The sequence below is a fragment of the Parambassis ranga genome, unplaced genomic scaffold (genome assembly GCF_900634625.1).
Source record: "Parambassis ranga unplaced genomic scaffold, fParRan2.1 scaffold_22_arrow_ctg1, whole genome shotgun sequence".
Classification (NCBI taxonomy): Eukaryota; Metazoa; Chordata; class Actinopteri; family Ambassidae; genus Parambassis; species Parambassis ranga.
Genome location: NW_021144778.1, coordinates 3203919 through 3224331, shown reverse-complemented (window position 1 = coordinate 3224331; position 20413 = coordinate 3203919). Strand labels below are relative to the sequence as shown.

At 46.2% G+C, this 20413-nt stretch overlaps 2 protein-coding genes and 1 pseudogene across 2 annotated transcripts; all 3 read right to left on the bottom strand.

The window, feature by feature from the left end:
* Positions 1 to 224: 224 nt before the first annotated feature.
* On the bottom strand, positions 225 to 3730 carry LOC114430277 (mitochondrial ubiquitin ligase activator of nfkb 1-A-like; annotated as a pseudogene).
* Positions 3731 to 8158: 4428 nt separating this feature from the next.
* Positions 8159 to 11653, bottom strand: LOC114430298 (mitochondrial ubiquitin ligase activator of nfkb 1-A-like). The gene is made up of 6 exons (XM_028398602.1): positions 11638 to 11653; positions 11002 to 11080; positions 9289 to 9448; positions 8910 to 8997; positions 8474 to 8829; positions 8159 to 8359 (listed from the first exon to the last, which is right to left on the bottom strand). The coding sequence occupies exons 3-6, from the start codon at positions 9409 to 9411 to the stop codon at positions 8159 to 8161; spliced, it is 768 nt and encodes a 255-aa protein (XP_028254403.1). The 5' UTR covers positions 9412 to 9448; positions 11002 to 11080; positions 11638 to 11653.
* A 4260-nt stretch (positions 11654 to 15913) lies between these two features.
* Positions 15914 to 17447, bottom strand: LOC114430297 (mitochondrial ubiquitin ligase activator of nfkb 1-A-like). Its single transcript, XM_028398601.1, has 5 exons — positions 17428 to 17447; positions 17146 to 17299; positions 16770 to 16857; positions 16330 to 16688; positions 15914 to 16222 (listed from the first exon to the last, which is right to left on the bottom strand). The coding sequence occupies exons 1-5, from the start codon at positions 17445 to 17447 to the stop codon at positions 15914 to 15916; spliced, it is 930 nt and encodes a 309-aa protein (XP_028254402.1).
* Positions 17448 to 20413: the final 2966 nt, after the last annotated feature.

The window sequence follows — 20413 nt, the reverse complement described above, 5'->3', positions numbered from 1 at the left end:
CAATTCAGAGTGCTTTACATAAGATAAAATCACAGAATAAAACATTTTAAAACACTCAATTAAGAAGGAAATTAAAATCATAAAAAGAATAAAATCATAACATCAAATGTTGTGACAGAGCTTGGTAGCAGGTGTAGCAGCAGCATGTCCACAGTTCCACAGTATACGGTTACATGGCTGAGAGAGGCAGATGACAGATGTTCTCCTGATTATTTTCCCCATCTTCAACAGGATTCCCTCCTTTCGTTGTCACGCTGTCAGCGAAGCTTTCCATGTAGGTAGAGTGCCGCTGCACCGGCTAAAGCAAATATAACAGCAAAACGCTTCCACGCTTTGGTCGCAGCGCTGTATTGTTTTCGTAAAGTGTCATAGTCTGCCATGCTCAGAAAGTACTTAGATCCATCAGAAGGGGGTCTAAGATTCAGGGTGCCATCTGGGTCCAGCGTCAGCTGGCCTACACCAGTAACACGTGTGCCCACCTGAAAAAAGGTGCATATTTTCATAATGTATTGTTACTATGTAAATTATTAGTGATAAGCAACAGACATTTTGTTGTGAATTAACTATTAAAATAACGAGCATTGGTAACTGACTCTAAGCATTTCCTCGGTCTCCAGTCGACTGTAGGACTTCACCCCGCTGAAATACCATCCAAGAACACTGAATCCATGGCTGACCTGGAGAAACCTCTTGTACAACATCTCCATGTTCAGTCCAGAGGCCTTCAGTGGACAATGGACTTGGACTGCAGTCCCATCCGAACCCCTTAATACGAAGGGCACCGATGTCACTTGTTGTGCAAGACTGGCTATCATGACTCTTGAAAAGAGCAGAGTAAAGGCTGCTCAATCCCAGCCTGGGCTCTGTGACTTCCACTTTGTGCACCACACCAACAATGTCTTCATGACACTGACTCCTCAGTGGCTCGCCTACAGGCTCCACAACACCTACAATATATACACAAACATACAGTATGAAGTGGAAATACATAATCATCACTTGTTTGTATTGATCCAGTTCTGGTTACCTTCAACAACAGCATACTGCAGACGTGCTCCTGGTGTAACCTCCAAAGTGTCTTTAAGGTTTCCATCTATGTTGATGTGGGAGGCATTCTGAATATGACACACACATAGTCAGATGGCACATGGAGGTTTTACAAACTTGCACATTACACTGCATGACCATCACCAACAACATGTTAAAGGGCTGCAAAGGATTTTAGTTAAACAAGTAGGAGAGCTTTTCTCAAGCATTTTTGCATGGTGTACTTCTTTGTCAGAGACTAGTGAGCTGTCAGCATGCACTGAATGCAACAGTCCCTCTGTAAGTATTAGCAGTCAGAACCGCAATTCACTTTGCAGACTACTGCTATATAATGTTAATGAAATACATTCTTACTCACATCAAGCTCATCTGCTGTCTTCTTCTTCTTTCTATACATATAGTAGCAAAGGCCTGAAACAGCCAAGCCGGCCCCAAGACACAGTGCCTCTGTCAGTGAAAAACCGAGACAGAATTTCGCCATTTCCTCTGGATGCCCTGTCACGGTCCTAAGAGCAATCCTGCACAAACATAAAACATGTAAGAGGACTGTGAGATGCATCTTCCTGCATCTTAGCCATGTACTCAACTCCGAACCAACAGCAGGTGGAAATTAAAGCTGCAAGCAGCATTGCGGGCCCTCGCGCACCTTGCGACCCGCAGGGCCATTGCAGTTTCCTGTCCTATGCTCTTCTCTCCTCTCATTTCCAGAGACGTAGAACAAAAACATGTTTAAAAGAGAAATTTCCTGCTGGGAGGTGGCGCTATGACCGTGTCATCATATTAGCATATATATCTGTTCAGACTCGGGTCCATAGCAGTACTGTAAGATTTTGTCCACATTGCATGAAGTATGTTGGAGGTATGGCAGAAAATACTGTGTTTCTTTGTATTGGCAAATGGTCAACTTTGAGGCCACGCCCCCGCCACACCGTAACTCTTTTGTAAGAGTTTTGGAATGCGTCTGTTCCCTATGGTGTCCTGAGTGGACACAGTGAATTTCAGCCCAATTGGATGAAGTATGCGAGGCGTGAAAAGTTTTGTAGCAGGGTGACAAATAGGCAAAAAATGGCCACAAAAGTCAAAATGGCGGACTTCCTGTTGGGTAGTAATCCCTAAGGTTTCAATAGGGCTCTTGCACCATTCGGTGCTCGGGCCCTAACTATTACTGAGTGGTTACATGTTATTTCCTTAACAATCAGCCCTAAACTAAACTCACTTTAACAATAACTTGTAAACTTGGCCACACTTGTTGTTACTTGACACACTGTCTGTGTTAAAAGTCCAGTTAAATGAGAATCCGTATCCTGTCGGTCTACCCCAAAGTGGCATTTGGCCTGCCTCGCTTGATGAAGTGGCATGTGGCGATCTCAAAGTGCCATGTCTGACTGTGTTAGTGGCATGTGGCGATCTGTGGCTCACATGCCAGCTTCTGGGGATGTTTTGGTGCCATTTAATGCCTGTTTTGGACTTCATCAGTAGGACAGCCTGCTCTAGCACCATGTGTCACTCATATATTATAATATATGAATGTATGGATCTTCCAGGGGTTCGTACAGCTCTGTGGCTCATATACCTGTTTTTAGCAGAATGCCACTGTCTGTGTCTGTCAGCGGAAGACAAGGAGCTGCACATAGCTAAACAGCAGCAGTATATATAGCGGCTTCCTCAAAGCTCCAAAGTCCCAGATGAGAGGAGAGATGGGCCCTGCCTCTCTGTATGAGGCGCTGTAGCCTAATGTGAAATGAGGCCTTCTGCCTCTTGATGAGGTTTGATATAGTACATGGACATGGGATAAAACGCTGCATTGGGGAGATGAAAACATAAACCAAAAGAATAACCCGGTGATGAACGTGCAAAGGTGTGCGCTATGGTTACGGTATGATGTGCTGCGTTATGTTACGACACGCTGCGGTCAACAAAAACTGTGGCCACCCAGCTTCTTCTCTCCTCCTAACACCTGTGACGGTGAGTGAGTGCCCCTTTAATAGAATCCGGTTGTCACCACCTACACCACGTGACGCAAATATTCCCCATCACCATGACAACCATACGACAAACAACAAATTACTCACTATATGTCTGCTCCAGTCTTCCTTCTAAGACTCTGACGACAGTCCGCTCGTCTCAACAGGTTTATTGGAAAGTGTGAAACTGAAAACAAACACATACAACGAATTACCAACAGTCAATATGCATTTATGAACTAAAACTGAATTCAGTATTATTAATACGTTGTATGTCTAAATATAAATGGTTGATGAGAGTTTGACTCCTGCAAGATTAAGTAAATTCAATACAAATGTTTTAGACGTGTGTGTTAAATGCAGGGCAGAGAATTGTTGCAGTTTGCACCAAGATGAAAGAATTTTGGACAGAAATTGTAGAAATAATGCAGGAAATCCTACAAATGAACATTGAACTAGAACTTACATGTTTTTATCTTAGGCATCCCTCCCAATAGATACAAGATAAAACACAGAGAGCAATTTGTTGATTTAAGTTTGTTACAAGCAACAAAGGTCCTACCAGCGGCTAGCGCCCTCTACAGTCGAAGACCACAACAGTCAAAGAAGCACTCGATCAAATGTAAAAAAATGTCAACACAAGCACAAAACCACACCATAAAGTCACAACAAAGTACTCACTATATGTCTGCTTCTGTCCTGTAACTACTGAACAACTACACAACAAAAAGCTGAGTGACACGTACCTTTGAACCGCTCTCTGTCTCCATGGTAACATGACGCTTTAGATGAGCAGCTGGGACTCTTAAATAACCACGTCATAGAATGCAGTGAGCATCTGTTTCTAAATAAATTATATAAATAAAGCTGCCTTTTTATAACAAAACAGCTGCACTGCCACCATCTATGGCTCCTACAGTATATATGACTGCTGTTAGCCGTTCCTGTCCTGATCCAGACTGTTGTCGGCAACACAGGGGAGAGCAGTCTCCAGGGCAGCATTGCTTGCTGTTAAAAGGCTCTATCAGCATAGTGTAAACTTTTATCTAGGTTTCTGGGTAAGACCATTGATCATGTTTTCTGAAACCCAGAAAATATGTTATTGTGTGGAGGTATCCAGGGGAGTTAGGATAACCAAAAGCGATGTGTTATCTTCATCATTTTATACGTTTAATGAGTTGGTTGGATTCTTGGTTTTAGAGCATCCCCCTATATTGTGTTCTGTTCTTTTCAGACTGCCTGTAAACAGTTAGAAGGTGGAATTTCTCTTTTTAAATGAATGGAGTAGCAAACGGTAACAAGTGAAACATAGCTTCCGGCGCGGCCTCGCGGTAGCAGCCAGCCAGAGAAGCTCCGCACACCGCGGGTGTATTAAGTTGTTTTTCGTAATTTATTCCTACTCTACACACTCTACTTCGTACTAAATCGAAGTATAAGCGGTCAGGCACTGCAATAATGCGTCTTTTTCGGACTTTCTTCGTGGTCTTCGTCGCTTTGGAGCACTTTTATCATGCCGCGTCTCGGCCGTGACGGAAACACGCCAGGGCTCCATTGTTTACACCAGGGATCAGCTGATGAGTCTCCAGCACAGCGGGATGTATGGCCAGCGACACGAAATCCCCAAAGAACTAAGAAGGAAACAACGCGGAAGCAGAGGGGGCAAAAGAAGACAGCTGAGGAAAAGAAGATACAAGCCGTATCTTCCTTCTATCGTCATGGGTAATGTTAGATCACTGGGTAAGATGGAAGAGTTAACATCTCGCACAAAGAGCGAGTGTGTGTTTCGTGAGGCGTCTGTAATGTGCTTTACAGAGACGTGGCTGCACGCAAACATACCGGACTCTACCGTGAGTTTAGCCGGCTTTCAGTTGGTACGGGCGGACAGGAACTGCACCGAGGGCGGCAGGAAGAAAGGAGGGGGACTGGCGCTCTACGTGAACAACCGGTGGTGCAGCCCGGGACACGTTACGGTAAAGGAGCGTGTGTGCAGCCCGGACATTGAACTGCTAGCGGTGAGTCTACGTCCGTATTATTTGCCCAGAGAGTTCTCTCACGCCATTGTACTCGTTGTTTACATCGCTCCCTCGGCTGAGGCGTCGCGGGCTACTGACGTCATCAGCTCTGTGACCGCGAGGCTTCAGACCCAGCACCCTAATGCCTTCATAGCGATTTCTGGCGATTTTAACCATGTTAATCTGAAATCAACTCTGCCCACTTTCAAGCAGTTTGTGGACTGTAAAACAAGAGGAAATAAAACTCTAGATTTACTGTATGCTAATGTTAAAGAGGCATACAGCTCCATAGCTCTCCCTCCCTTGGGCAGATCAGACCATAGCCTAGTCCACCTCAAACCCCAGTATATACCAGCAGTACAGCGGCAGCCGGTGACCACCAAAACTGTACGGAGGTGGACACCGGAAGCCCTGGAGACCCTGCAGGGATGTTTTGAGGTGACTGACTGGGATGTGTTCTGTGACACCCACGGTGAGGATGTAGACACACTCACAGACTGTATCACAGAATATGTTAATTTTTGCACAGATTCTCTAATCCCCACCAGGTCAATACGCTGCTTTCCAAACAATAAACCATGGGTGACAAAGGACATCAAGGCATCACTCAACAGAAAGAAGACAGCCTTCTTGAGTGGAGACAGAGAGGAGATGAGGAGGGCCCAGGCAGAGGTGAGGGAGAAGATTGGAGAGGGCAAGGAGAGCTACAGGAGGAAGCTGGAGAGCCAACTTGCCCGGAACAACTTGAGGGAGGTATGGAGTGGTATGCGAACCATCACCGGCCACAATAGGATCTCCGACCAGCTGATGGATGGAGATCTGCAGGAGGCCAACCAGCTGAACCTGTTTTTCAACAGGTTTGATAGTCCACTCCCTGACCACCCTCCCCCTCCCCCTCCCTGTGATGCACCATTAACACCTGTCGATAACAACAATGTACCTCCTCCTCCTCCCCCTCCCCCTAACCACACTAACCAGTCTCACCTCCCCATCAATAACATCACCCTGCCCCCCTTACCCCACCTCCCATTAACAACCCCCCACCCTCCCCCATCAGATCTCTCTCTCTGCTCTTCTGTGTCCACAGTTACCATCACCACAGAAGATGTGAGGAGGGAGTTCAGTCGCCTACGACCGGGAAAAGCTGCAGGACCGGATGGACTCAGCCCCAGAGTACTCAGGGACTGCGCCACACAGCTGTGTGGGGTCTTCCAGCACATCTTCTCCCTGAGTCTGAGCCTGATGACTGTCCCTGCCCTGTGGAAGACAACATGCCTTGTTCCTGTGCCCAAGACCAAACATCCGAGCACACACAGCGACTACAGACCAGTTGCTCTGACTTCACATGTGATGAAGTCTCTGGAGAGGCTGGTCCTGAAACACCTGCGTGCTGTTGTGGAACCATCGCTGGACCCCCTGCAGTTTGCTTACCAGCCCCGTATTGGAGTGGAGGACGCCATCATCTACCTGCTGCACAGAGCACACACCTACTTGGAGGAGGCAGGTAACACTGTTAGAATCATGTTCTTTGATTTTTCCAGTGCGTTTAACACCGTGCAGCCTGCCCTTTTGAATAGGAAGCTCCTGGACATGCAGGTAGAGACCCCACTGGTCACCTGGATCACTAACTATCTTACAGGTCGACCACAATTTGTGAGGCTGAGGAACACCGTCTCGGACACGATAGTGAGCAGCACGGGGGCACCCCAGGGCACGGTACTGTCTCCATTCCTGTTCACACTCTATACATCGGACTTCAGACACTGCTCACAGTCCTGCCACCTGCAGAAGTTCTCGGATGACTCTGCCATTGTGGGCTGTACCAGCAGAGGTCGGGAGGCGGAGTATATGAGTGTGGTGGACAGCTTTGTGGAGTGGTGCGGACAGAACCACCTGCAGCTGAATGTCACAAAGACAAGAGAGCTGGTGGTGGACTTCAGGAAGCACCAGACACTCCCTAACCCGGTCAGCATCAAGGGTACCAACGTGGACATTGTGGACAGCTACAAATACCTGGGTGTCCACATTGACCACAAACTGGACTGGTCCACAAACGCAGAGGCAATATACAGGAAGGGACAGAGTCGCCTGTATCTACTGAGGAGACTCGGGTCCTTTAACGTCTGCCAGACCATGCTGCAGATGTTTTACCACTCGGTGGTCTCCAGCGTCATCTTCTACGCTGTAGTGTGCTGGGGCAGCAGGATGAAGGCGGCCGACACCAACAGACTCAACAAGCTCATTAGGAAGGCTGGCTCGGTGCTGGGAGTGGAGCTGGAGTCTGTGGTGGAGGTGACGGAGAGGAGATACTGAGGAAACTCCTCAGTATTCGTAACAACACGTCTCACCCCCTGCACGACACACTGCTGTCCTACAGGAGCACATTCAGCGGTAGACTGAGACTACCGAGGAGCAGCACAGAACGCCACAGGAGGTCCTTCCTGCCAGTGGCCATCAGACTGTATAACTCCTCCCCTTTCTGTAGGGAGAAGCGCTAGATAATCATGTCAGGCATCACTGTCATTCCCTCCACTGGTCTATATTTATGTTTACTTAGCACCTTACATCTCCATATTGTATCCATGTATCATATATTGTGCTCATACTGCGTACTGTACTCTTATTTTGGATTATAGTGACACTTATACTCTTATACTCTGTACTTAACTGCATTTAATGTAACTTGATACCTCTGGCACAAGAATTTCCTTCGGGATTAATAAAGTTTTATCTTATCTTATCTTATCTTATCCTCATTAAGAGAGATACTTTACTGACACAGAACATCATGGCCAGATATTTACAGTACAATTGGAGGCAAGGCAAGCTTTATTTATATAGCACCATTCATACACAAGGCAATTCAGAGTGCTTTACATAAGATAAAATCACAGAATAAACATTTTAAAACACTCAATTAAGAAGGAAATTAAAATCATAAAAGAATAAAATCATAACATCAAATGTTGTGACAGAGCTTGGTAGCAGGTGTAGCAGCAGCATGTCCACAGTTCCACAGTATACGGTTACATGGCTGAGAGAGGCAGATGACAGATGTTCTCCTGATTATTTTCCCCATCTTCAACAGGATTCCCTCCTTTCGTTGTCACGCTGCTAGCGAAGCTTTCCGTGTTGTTAGAGTGCCGCTGCACCGGCTAAAGCAAATATAACAGCAAAACGCTTCCACGCTTTGGTCGCAGCGCTGTATTGTTTTCGTAAAGTGTCATAGTCTGCCATGCTCAGAAAGTACTTAGATCCATCAGAAGGGGGTCTAAGATTCAGGGTGCCATCTGGGTCCAGCGTCAGCTGGCCTACACCAGTAACACGTGTGCCCACCTGAAAAAAGGTGCATATTTTCATAATGTATTGTTACTATGTAAATTATTAGTGATAAGCAACAGACATTTTGTTGTGAATTAACTATTAAAATAACGAGCATTGGTAACTGACTCTAAGCATTTCCTCGGTCTCCAGTTGACTGTAGGACTTCACCCCGCTGAAATACCATCCAAGAACACTGAATCCATGGCTGACCTGGAGAAACCTCTTGTACAACATCTCCATGTTCAGTCCAGAGGCCTTCAGTGGACAATGGACTTGGACTGCAGTCCCATCCGAACCCCTTAATACGAAGGGCACCGATGTCACTTGTTTGTGCAAGACTGGCTTATCATGACTCTTGAAAAGAGCAGAGTAAAGGCTGCTCAATCCCAGCCTGGGCTCTGTGACTTCCACTTTGTGCACCACACCAACAATGTCTTCATGACACTGACTCCTCAGTGGCTCGCCTACAGGCTCCACAACACCTACAATATATACACAAACATACAGTATGAAGTGGAAATACATAATCATCACTTGTTTGTATTGATCCAGTTCTGGTTACCTTCAACAACAGCATACTGCAGACGTGCTCCTGGTGTAACCTCCAAAGTGTCTTTAAGGTTTCCATCTATGTTGATGTGGGAGGCATTCTGAATATGACACACACATAGTCAGATGGCACATGGAGGTTTTACAAACTTGCACATTACACTGCATGACCATCACCAACAACATGTTAAAGGGCTGCAAAGGATTTTAGTTAAACAAGTAGGAGAGCTTTTCTCAAGCATTTTTTGCATGGTGTACTTCTTTGTCAGAGACTAGTGAGCTGTCAGCATGCACTGAATGCAACAGTCCCTCTGTAAGTATTAGCAGTCAGAACCGCAATTCACTTTGCAGACTACTGCTATATAATGTTAATGAAATACATTCTTACTCACATCAAGCTCATCTGCTGTCTTCTTCTTCTTTCTATACATATAGTAGCAAAGGCCTGAAACAGCCAAGCCGGCCCCAAGACACAGTGCCTCTGTCAGTGAAAAACCGAGACAGAATTTCGCCATTTCCTCTGGATGCCCTGTCACGGTCCTAAGAGCAATCCTGCACAAACATAAAACATGTAAGAGGACTGTGAGATGCATCTTCCTGCATCTTAGCCATGTACTCAACTCCGAACCAACAGCAGGTGGAAATTAAAGCTGCAAGCAGCATTGCGGGCCCTCGCGCACCTTGCGACCCGCAGGGCCATTGCAGTTTCCTGTCCTATGCTCTTCTCTCCTCTCATTTCCAGAGACGTAGAACAAAACATGTTTAAAAGAGAAATTTCCTGCTGGGAGGGTGGCGCTATGACCGTGTCATCATATTAGCATATATATCTGTTCAGACTCGGGTCCATAGCAGTACTGTAAGATTTTGTCCACATTGCATGAAGTATGTTGGAGGTATGGCAGAAAATACTGTGTTTCTTTGTATTGGCAAATGGTCAACTTTGAGGCCACGCCCCCGCCACACCGTAACTCTTTTGTAAGAGTTTTGGAATGCGTCTGTTCCCTATGGTGTCCTGAGTGGACACAGTGAATTTCAGCCCAATTGGATGAAGTATGCGAGGTGTGAAAAGTTTTGTAGCAGGGTGACAAATAGGCAAAAAATGGCCACAAAAGTCAAAATGGCGGACTTCCTGTTGGGTAGTAATCCCTAAGGTTTCAATAGGGCTCTTGCACCATTCGGTGCTCGGGCCCTAACTATTACTGAGTGGTTACATGTTATTTCCTTAACAATCAGCCCTAAACTAAACTCACTTTAACAATAACTTGTAAACTTGGCCACACTTGTTGTTACTTGACACACTGTCTGTGTTAAAAGTCCAGTTAAATGAGAATCCGTATCCTGTCGGTCTACCCCAAAGTGGCATTTGGCCTGCCTCGCTTGATGAGTGGCATGTGGCGATCTCAAAGTGCCATGTCTGACTGTGTTAGTGGCATGTGGCGATCTGTGGCTCACATGCCAGCTTCTGGGATGTTTTGGTGCCATTTAATGCCTGTTTTGGACTTCATCAGTAGGACAGCCTGCTCTAGCACCATGTGTCACTCATATATTATAATATATGAATGTATGGATCTTCCAGGGGTTCGTACAGCTCTGTGGCTCATATACCTGTTTTTAGCAGAATGCCACTGTCTGTGTCTGTCAGCGGAAGACAAGGAGCTGCACATAGCTAAACAGCAGCAGTATATATAGCGGCTTCCTCAAAGCTCCAAAGTCCCAGATGAGAGGAGAGATGGGCCCTGCCTCTCTGTATGAGGCGGCTGTAGCCTAATGTGAAATGAGGCCTTCTGCCTCTTGATGAGGTTTGATATAGTACATGGACATGGGATAAAACGCTGCATTGGGGAGATGAAAACATAAACCAAAAGAATAACCCGGTGATGAACGTGCAAAGGTGTGCGCTATGGTTACGGTATGATGTGCTGCGTTATGTTACGACACGCTGCGGTCAACAAAAACTGTGGCCACCCAGCTTCTTCTCTCCTCCTAACACCTGTGACGGTGAGTGAGTGCCCCTTTAATAGAATCCGGTTGTCACCACCTACACCACGTGACGCAAATATTCCCCATCACCATGACAACCATAGGACAAACAACAAATTACTCACTATATGTCTGCTCCAGTCTTCCTTCTAAGACTCTGACGACAGTCCGCTCGTCTCAACAGGTTTATTGGAAAGTGTGAAACTGAAAACAAACACATACAACGAATTACCAACAGTCAATATGCATTTATGAACTAAAACTGAATTCAGTATTATTAATACGTTGTATGTCTAAATATAAATGGTTGATGAGAGTTTGACTCCTGCAAGATTAAGTAAATTCAATACAAATGTTTAGACGTGTGTGTTAAATGCAGGGCAGAGAATTGTTGCAGTTTGCACCAAGATGAAAGAATTTTGGACAGAAATTGTAGAAATAATGCAGGAAATCCTACAAATCAACATTGAACTAGAACTTACATGTTTTTATCTTAGGCATCCCTCCCAATAGATACAAGATAAAACACAGAGAGCAATTTGTTGATTTAAGTTTGTTACAAGCAACAAAGGTCCTACCAGCGGCTAGCGCCCTCTACAGTCGAAGACCACAACAGTCAAAGAGCACTCGATCAAATGTAAAAAAATGTCAACACAAGCACAAAACCACACCATAAAGTCACAACAAAGTACTCACTATATGTCTGCTTCTGTCCTGTAACTACTGAACAACTACACAACAAAAAGCTGAGTGACACGTACCTTTGAACCGCTCTCTGTCTCCATGGTAACATGACGCTTTAGATGAGCAGCTGGGACTCTTAAATAACCACGTCATAGAATGCAGTGAGCATCTGTTTCTAATAATTATATAAATAAAGCTGCCTTTTATAACAAAAACAGCTGCACTGCCACCATCTATGGCTCCTACAGTATATATGACTGCTGTTAGCCGTTCCTGTCCTGATCCAGACTGTTGTCGGCAACACAGGGGAGAGCAGTCTCCAGGGCAGCATTGCTTGCTGTTAAAAGGCTCTATCAGCATAGTGTAAACTTTTATCTAGGTTTCTGGGTAAGACCATTGATCATGTTTTCTGAAACCCAGAAAATATGTTATTGTGTGGAGGTATCCAGGGGAGTTAGGATAACCAAAAGCGATGTGTTATCTTCATCATTTTATACGTTAATGAGTTGGTTGGATTCTTGGTTTTAGAGCATCCCCCTATATTGTGTTCTGTTCTTTCAGACTACCTGTAAACAGTTAGAATGTGGAATTTCTCTTTTAAATGAATGGAGTAGCAAACGGTAACAAGTGAAACATAGCTTCCGGCGCGGCCTCGCGGTAGCAGCCAGCCAGAGAAGCTCCGCACACCGCGGGTGTATTAAGTTGTTTTTCGTAATTTATTCCTACTCTACACACTCTACTTCGTACTAAATCGAAGTATAAGCGGTCAGGCACTGCAATAATGCGTCTTTTTCGGACTTTCTTCGTGGTCTTCGTCGCTTTTGGAGCACTTTTATCATGCCGCGTCTCGGCCGTGACGGAAACACGCCAGGGCTCCATTGTTTACACCAGGGATCAGCTGATGAGTCTCCAGCACAGCGGGATGTATGGCCAGCGACACGAAATCCCCAAAGAACTAAGAAGGAAACAACGTGGAAGCAGAGGGGGCAAAAGAAGACAGCTGAGGAAAAGAAGATACAAGCCGTATCTTCCTTCTATCGTCATGGGTAATGTTAGATCACTGGGTAAGATGGAAGAGTTAACATCTCGCACAAAGAGCGAGTGTGTGTTTCGTGAGGCGTCTGTAATGTGCTTTACAGAGACGTGGCTGCACGCAAACATACCGGACTCTACCGTGAGTTTAGCCGGCTTTCAGTTGGTACGGGCGGACAGGAACTGCACCGAGAGCGGCAGGAAGAAAGGAGGGGGACTGGCGCTCTACGTGAACAACCGGTGGTGCAGCCCGGGACACGTTACGGTAAAGGAGCGTGTGTGCAGCCCGGACATTGAACTGCTAGCGGTGAGTCTACGTCCATATTATTTGCCCAGAGAGTTCTCTCACGCCATTGTGCTCGTTGTTTACATCGCTCCCTCGGCTGAGGCGTCGCGGGCTACTGACGTCATCAGCTCTGTGACCGCGAGGCTTCAGACCCAGCACCCTAATGCCTTCATAGCGATTTCTGGCGATTTTAACCGTGTTAATCTGAAATCAACTCTGCCCACTTTCAAGCAGTTTGTGGACTGTAAAACAAGAGAAAATAAAACTCTAGATTACTGTATGCTAATGTTAAAGAGGCATACAGCTCCATAGCTCTCCCTCCCTTGGGCAGATCAGACCATAGCCTAGTCCACCTCAACCCCAGTATATACCAGCAGTACAGCGGCAGCCGGTGGACCACCAAAACTGTACGGAGGTGGACACCGGAAGCCCTGGAGACCCTGCAGGGATGTTTTGAGGTGACTGACTGGGATGTGTTCTGTGACACCCACGGTGAGGATGTAGACACACTCACAGACTGTATCACAGAATATGTTAATTTTGTACAGATTCTCTAATCCCACCAGGTCAATACGCTGCTTTCCAAACAATAAACCATGGGTGACAAAGGACATCAAGGCATCACTCAACAGAAAGAAGACAGCCTTCTTGAGTGGAGACAGAGAGGAGATGAGGAGGGCCCAGGCAGAGGTGAGGGAGAAGATTGGAGAGGGCAAGGAGAGCTACAGGAGGAAGCTGGAGAGCCAACTTGCCCGGAACAACTTGAGGGAGGTATGGAGTGGTATGCGAACCATCACCGGCCACAATAGGATCTCCGACCAGCTGATGGATGGAGATCTGCAGGAGGCCAACCAGCTGAACCTGTTTTTCAACAGGTTTGATAGTCCACTCCCTGACCACCCTCCCCCCCCCCCTGTGATGCACCATTAACACCTGTCGATAACAACAATGTACCTCCTCCTCCCCCCCCCCCCCCTAACCACCTAACCAGTCTCACCTCCCCATCAATAACATCACCCTGCCCCCCTTACCCCACCTCCCATTAACAACCCCCCACCCTCCCCCATCAGATCTCTCTCTCTGCTCTTCTGTGTCCACAGTTACCATCACCACAGAAGATGTGAGGAGGGAGTTCAGTCGCCTACGACCGGGAAAAGCTGCAGGACCGGACGGACTCAGCCCCAGAGTACTCAGGGACCTGTGCCACACAGCTGTGTGGGGTCTTCAGCACATCTTCTCCCTGAGTCTGAGCCTGATGATCTGTCCCTGCCCTGTGGAAGACAACATGCCTTGTTCCTGGTGCCCAAGACCAAACATCCGAGCACACACAGCGACTACAGACCAGTTGCTCTGACTTCACATGTGATGAAGTCTCTGGAGAGGCTGGTCCTGAAACACCTGCGTGCTGTTGTGGAACCATCGCTGGACCCCCTGCAGTTGCTTACCAGCCCCGTATTGGAGTGGAGGACGCCATCATCTACCTGCTGCACAGAGCACACACCTACTTGGAGGAGGCAGGTAACACTGTTAGAATCATGTTCTTTGATTTTTCCAGTGCGTTTAACACCGTGCACCTGCCTTTTTGAATAGGAAGCTCCTGGACATGCAGGTAGAGACCCCACTGGTCACCTGGATCACTAACTATCTTACAGGTCGACCACAATTTGTGAGGCTGAGGAACACCGTCTCGGACACGATAGTGAGCAGCACGGGGGCACCCCAGGGCACGGTACTGTCTCCATTCCTGTTCACACTCTATACATCGGACTTCAGACACTGCTCACAGTCCTGCCACCTGCAGAAGTTCTCGGATGACTCTGCCATTGTGGGCTGTACCAGCAGAGGTCGGGAGGCGGAGTATATGAGTGTGGTGGACAGCTTTGTAGGAGTGGTGCGGACAGAACCACCTGCAGCTGAATGTCACAAAGACAAGAGAGCTGGTGGTGGACTTCAGGAAGCACCAGACACTCCCAAACCCGGTCAGCATCAAGGGTACCAACGTGGACATTGTGGACAGCTACAAATACCTGGTGTCCACATTGGACCACAAACTGGACTGGTCCACAAACGCAGAGGCAATATACAGAAGGGACAGAGTCGCCTGTATCTACTGAGGAACTCAGGTCCTTTAACGTCTGCCAACCATGCTGCAGATGTTTACCCACTCGGTGTCTCCAGCGTCATCTTCTACGCTGTAGTGTGCTGGGGCAGCAGGATGAAGGGCGGCCGACACCAACAGACCAACAAGCTCATTAGGAGCTGGCTCGGTGCTGGGAGTGGAGCTGGAGTCTGTGGTGGAGGTGACGGAGAGGAGGATACTGAGGAAACTCCTCAGTATTCGTAACAACACGTCTCACCCCCTGCACGACACACTGCTGTCCTACAGGAGCACATTCAGCGGTAGACTGAGACTACTGAGGAGCAGCACAGAACGCCACAGGAGGTCCTTCCTGCCAGTGGCCATCAGACTGTATAACTCCTCCCCTTTCTGTAGGGAGAAGCGCTAGATAATCATGTCAGGCATCACTGTCATTCCCTCCACTGGTCTATATTTATGTTTACTTAGCACCTTACATCTCCATATTGTATCCATGTATCATATATTGTGCTCATACTGCGTACTGTACTCTTATTTTGGATTATAGTGACACTTATACTCTTATACTCTGTACTTAACTGCATTTAATGTAACTTGATACCTCTGGCACAAGAATTTCCTTCGGGATTAATAAAGTTTTATCTTATCTTATCTTATCTTATCCTCATTAAGAGAGATACTTTACTGACACAGAACATCATGGCCAGATATTTACAGTACAATTGGAGGCAAGGCAAGCTTTATTTATATAGCACCATTCATACACAAGGCAATTCAGAGTGCTTTACATAAGATAAAATCACAGAATAAAACATTTTAAAACCTCAATAAGAGGAAATTAAAATCATAAAAAGAATAAAATCATAACATCAAATGTTGTGACAGAGCTTGGTAGCAGGTGTAGCAGCAGCATGTCCCACAGTTCCACAGTATACGGTTACATGGCTGAGAGAGGCAGATGACAGATGTTCTCCTGATTATTTTCCCCATCTTCAACAGGATTCCCTCCTTTCGTTGTCACGCTGTCTAGCGAAGCTTTCCGTGTGTAGAGTGCCGCTGCACCGGCTAAAGCAAATATAACAGCAAAACGCTTCCACGCTTTGGTCGCAGCGCTGTATTGTTTTCGTAAAGTGTCATAGTCTGCCATGCTCAGAAAGTACTTAGATCCATCAGAAGGGGGTCTAAGATTCAGGGTGCCATCTGGGTCCAGCGTCAGCTGGCCTACACCAGTAACACGTGTGCCCACCTGAAAAAGGTGCATATTTTCATAATGTATTGTTACTATGTAAATTATTAGTGATAAGCAACAGACATTTGTTGTGACTTAACTATTAAATAACGAGCATTGGTAACTGACTCTAGCATTTCCTCGGTCTCCAGTTGACTGTAGGACTTCACCCCGCTGAAATACCATCCAAGAACACTGAATCCATGGCTGACCTGGAGAAACCTCTTGTACAACATCTCCATGTTCAGTCCAGAGGCCTTCAGTGGACAATGGACTTGGACTGCAGTCCCATCCGAACCCCTTAATACGAAGGGCACCGATGTCACTTGTTTGTGCAAGACTGGCTTATCATGACTCTTGAAAAGAGCAGAGTAAAGGCTGCTCAATCCCAGCCTGGGCTCTGTGACTTCCACTTTGTGCACCACACCAACAATGTCTTCATGACACTGACTCCTCAGTGGCTCGCCTACAGGCTCCACAACACCTACAATATATACACAAACATACAGTATGAAGTGGAAATACATAATCATCACTTGTTTGTATTGATCCAGTTCCTGGTTACCTTCAACAACAGCATACTGCAGACGTGCTCCTGGTGTAACCTCCAAAGTGTCTTTAAGGTTTCCATCTATGTTGATGTGGGAGGCATTCTGAATATGACACACACATAGTCAGATGGCACATGGAGGTTTTACAAACTTGCACATTACACTGCATGACCATCACCAACAACATGTTAAGGGCTGCAAAGGATTTAGTTAAACAAGTAGGAGAGCTTTTCTCAAGCATTTTTGCATGGTGTACTTCTTTGTCAGAGACTAGTGAGCTGTCAGCATGCACTGAATGCAACAGTCCCTCTGTAAGTATTAGCAGTCAGAACCGCAATTCACTTTGCAGACTACTGCTATATAATGTTAATGAAATACATTCTTACTCACATCAAGCTCATCTGCTGTCTTCTTCTTCTTTCTATACATATAGTAGCAAAGGCCTGAAACAGCCAAGCCGGCCCCAACACACAGTGCCTCTGTCAGTGAAAAACCGAGACAGAATTTCGCCATTTCCTCTGGATGCCCTGTCCTAAGAGCAATCCTGCACAAACATAAAACATGTAAGAGGACTGTGAGATGCATCTTCCTGCATCTTAGCCATGTACTCAACTCCGAACCAACAGCAGGTGGAAATTAAAGCTGCAAGCAGCATTGCGGGCCCTCGCGCACCTTGCGACCCGCAGGGCCATTGCAGTTTCCTGTCCTATGCTCTTCTCTCCTCTCATTTCCAGAGACGTAGAACAAAAACATGTTTAAAAGAGAAATTTCCTGCTGGGAGGTGGCGCTATGACCGTGTCATCATATTAGCATATATATCTGTTCAGACTCGGGTCCATAGCAGTACTGTAAGATTTTGTCCACATTGCATGAAGTATGTTGGAGGTATGGCAGAAAATACTGTGTTTCTTTGTATTGGCAAATGGTCAACTTTGAGGCCACGCCCCCGCCACACCGTAACTCTTTGTAAGAGTTTTGGAATGCGTCTGTTCCCTATGGTGTCCTGAGTGGACACAGTGAATTTCAGCCCAATTGGATGAAGTATGCGAGGCGTGAAAGTTTTGTAGCAGGGTGACAATAGGCAAAAAATGGCCACAAAAGTCAAAATGGCGGACTTCCTGTTGGGTAGTAATCCCTAAGGTTTCAATAGGGCTCTTGCACCATTCGGTGCTCGGGCCCTAACTATTACTGAGTGGTTACATGTTATTTCCTTAACAATCAGCCCTAAACTAAACTCACTTTAACAATAACTTGTAAACTTGGCCACACTTGTTGTACTTGACACACTGTCTGTGTTAAAAGTCCAGTTAAATGAGAATCCGTATCCTGTCGGTCTACCCCAAAGTGGCATTTGGCCTGCCTCGCTTGATGAAGTGGCATGTGGCGATCTCAAAGTGCCATGTCTGACTGTGTTAGTGGCATGTGGCGATCTGTGGCTCACATGCCAGCTTCTGGGGATGTTTGGTGCCATTTAATGCCTGTTTTGGACTTCATCAGTAGGACAGCCTGCTCTAGCACCATGTGTCACTCATATATTATAATATATGAATGTATGGATCTTCCAGGGGTTCGTACAGCTCTGTGGCTCATATACCTGTTTTTAGCAGAATGCCACTGTCTGTGTCTGTCAGCGGAAGACAAGGAGCTGCACATAGCTAAACAGCAGCAGTATATATAGCGGCTTCCTCAAAGCTCCAAAGTCCCAGATGAGAGGAGAGATGGGCCCTGCCTCTCTGTATGAGGCGCTGTAGCCTAATGTGAAATGAGGCCTTCTGCCTCTTGATGAGGTTTGATATAGTACATGGACATGGGATAAAACGCTGCATTGGGGAGATGAAAACATAAACCAAAAGAATAACCCGGTGATGAACGTGCAAAGGTGTGCGCTATGGTTACGGTATGATGTGCTGCGTTATGTTACGACACGCTGCGGTCAACAAAAACTGTGGCCACCCAGCTTCTTCTCTCCTCCTAACACCTGTGACGGTGAGTGAGTGCCCCTTTAATAGAATCCGGTTGTCACCACCTACACCACGTGACGCAAATATTCCCATCACCATGACAACCATACGACAAACAACAAATTACTCACTATATGTCTGCTCCAGTCTTCCTTCTAAGACTCTGACGACAGTCCGCTCGTCTCAACAGGTTTATTGGAAAGTGTGAAACTGAAACAAACACATACAACGAATTACCAACAGTCAATATGCATTTATGAACTAAAACTGAATTCAGTATTATTAATACGTTGTATGTCTAAATATAAATGGTTGATGAGAGTTTGACTCCTGCAAGATTAAGTAAATTCAATACAAATGTTTTAGACGTGTGTGTTAATGCAGGGCAGAGAATTGTTGCAGTTTGCACCAAGATGAAAGAATTTTGGACAGAAATTGTAGAAATAATGCAGGAAATCCTACAAATCAACATTGAACTAGAACTTACATGTTTTTATCTTAGGCATCCCTCCCAATAGATACAAGATAAAACACAGAGAGCAATTTGTTGATTTAAGTTTGTTACAAGCAACAAAGGTCCTACCAGCGGCTAGCGCCCTCTACAGTCGAAGACCACAACAGTCAAAGAAGCACTCGATCAAATGTAAAAAAATGTCAACACAAGCACAAAACCACACCATAAAGTCACAACAAAGTACTCACTATATGTCTGCTTCTGTCCTGTAACTACTGAACAACTACACAACAAAAAGCTGAGTGACACGTACCTTTGAACCGCTCTCTGTCTCCATGGTAACATGACGCTTTAGATGAGCAGCTGGGACTCTTAAATAACCACGTCATAGAATGCAGTGAGCATCTGTTTCTAAATAAATTATATAAATAAAGCTGCCTTTTTATAACAAAACAGCTGCACTGCCACCATCTATGGCTCCTACAGTATATATGATTGCTGTTAGCCGTTCCTGTCCTGATCCAGACTGTTGTCGGCAACACAGGGGAGAGCGGTCTCCAGGGCCGAAGGGCGGTGTCCTCCGGGGCCAACTCCCTAACCCTGACTCGGTAGCAAAGAAGGATGGAGGTGGTGGTGCACTGAGTACTAATGAGGAGCATTATTTCCAGCTGTGCTGAATGAACACCAGAGAGAACACAGCAGCTCTTCACTCCAACATGCAGCCTTTTGCAACCCACATAACACAGACAGCGTCTCACTTCCTGTCACCGCTTTATTGTGGCGGGGTGTGTCCCTTTAACTTCCGGGGCACAACCCCGCGTTTCCTCTCGCTCCATGGCCGCTGCCGTCCCTGTGCTTGGCGTGCTCCGGTTAGCATTCTGGCAAAAGTAACGATTAAACTGCTTCATGACCCAAACGAACCGCGCCGATTGAATCTAAATCATCTCCGTAAATATCCACTCAGCGGCGAGTCATTTATTGACCCTGCGAACTTTGGTTTATTATCGAATGCGGTGCCGCGGTCATTCACAAAGCCTATAGGCTAACCGCTAGGCTAATGGCTAAGCTAACGTTGTTAATACCGGTCTTTATTTTAATAGACCGTGCTATTTGTGTTACTTTTATGGCCGAATGTTAGGCATAGTGTTAGAGTATCGACTGAATTCTTTATTATTGGTTGTTTTGTTCGTTTTGTATAGTTTTTGTTGCTTTTGTGGTTAAAGCCAAACCGGCCTATGGTGCT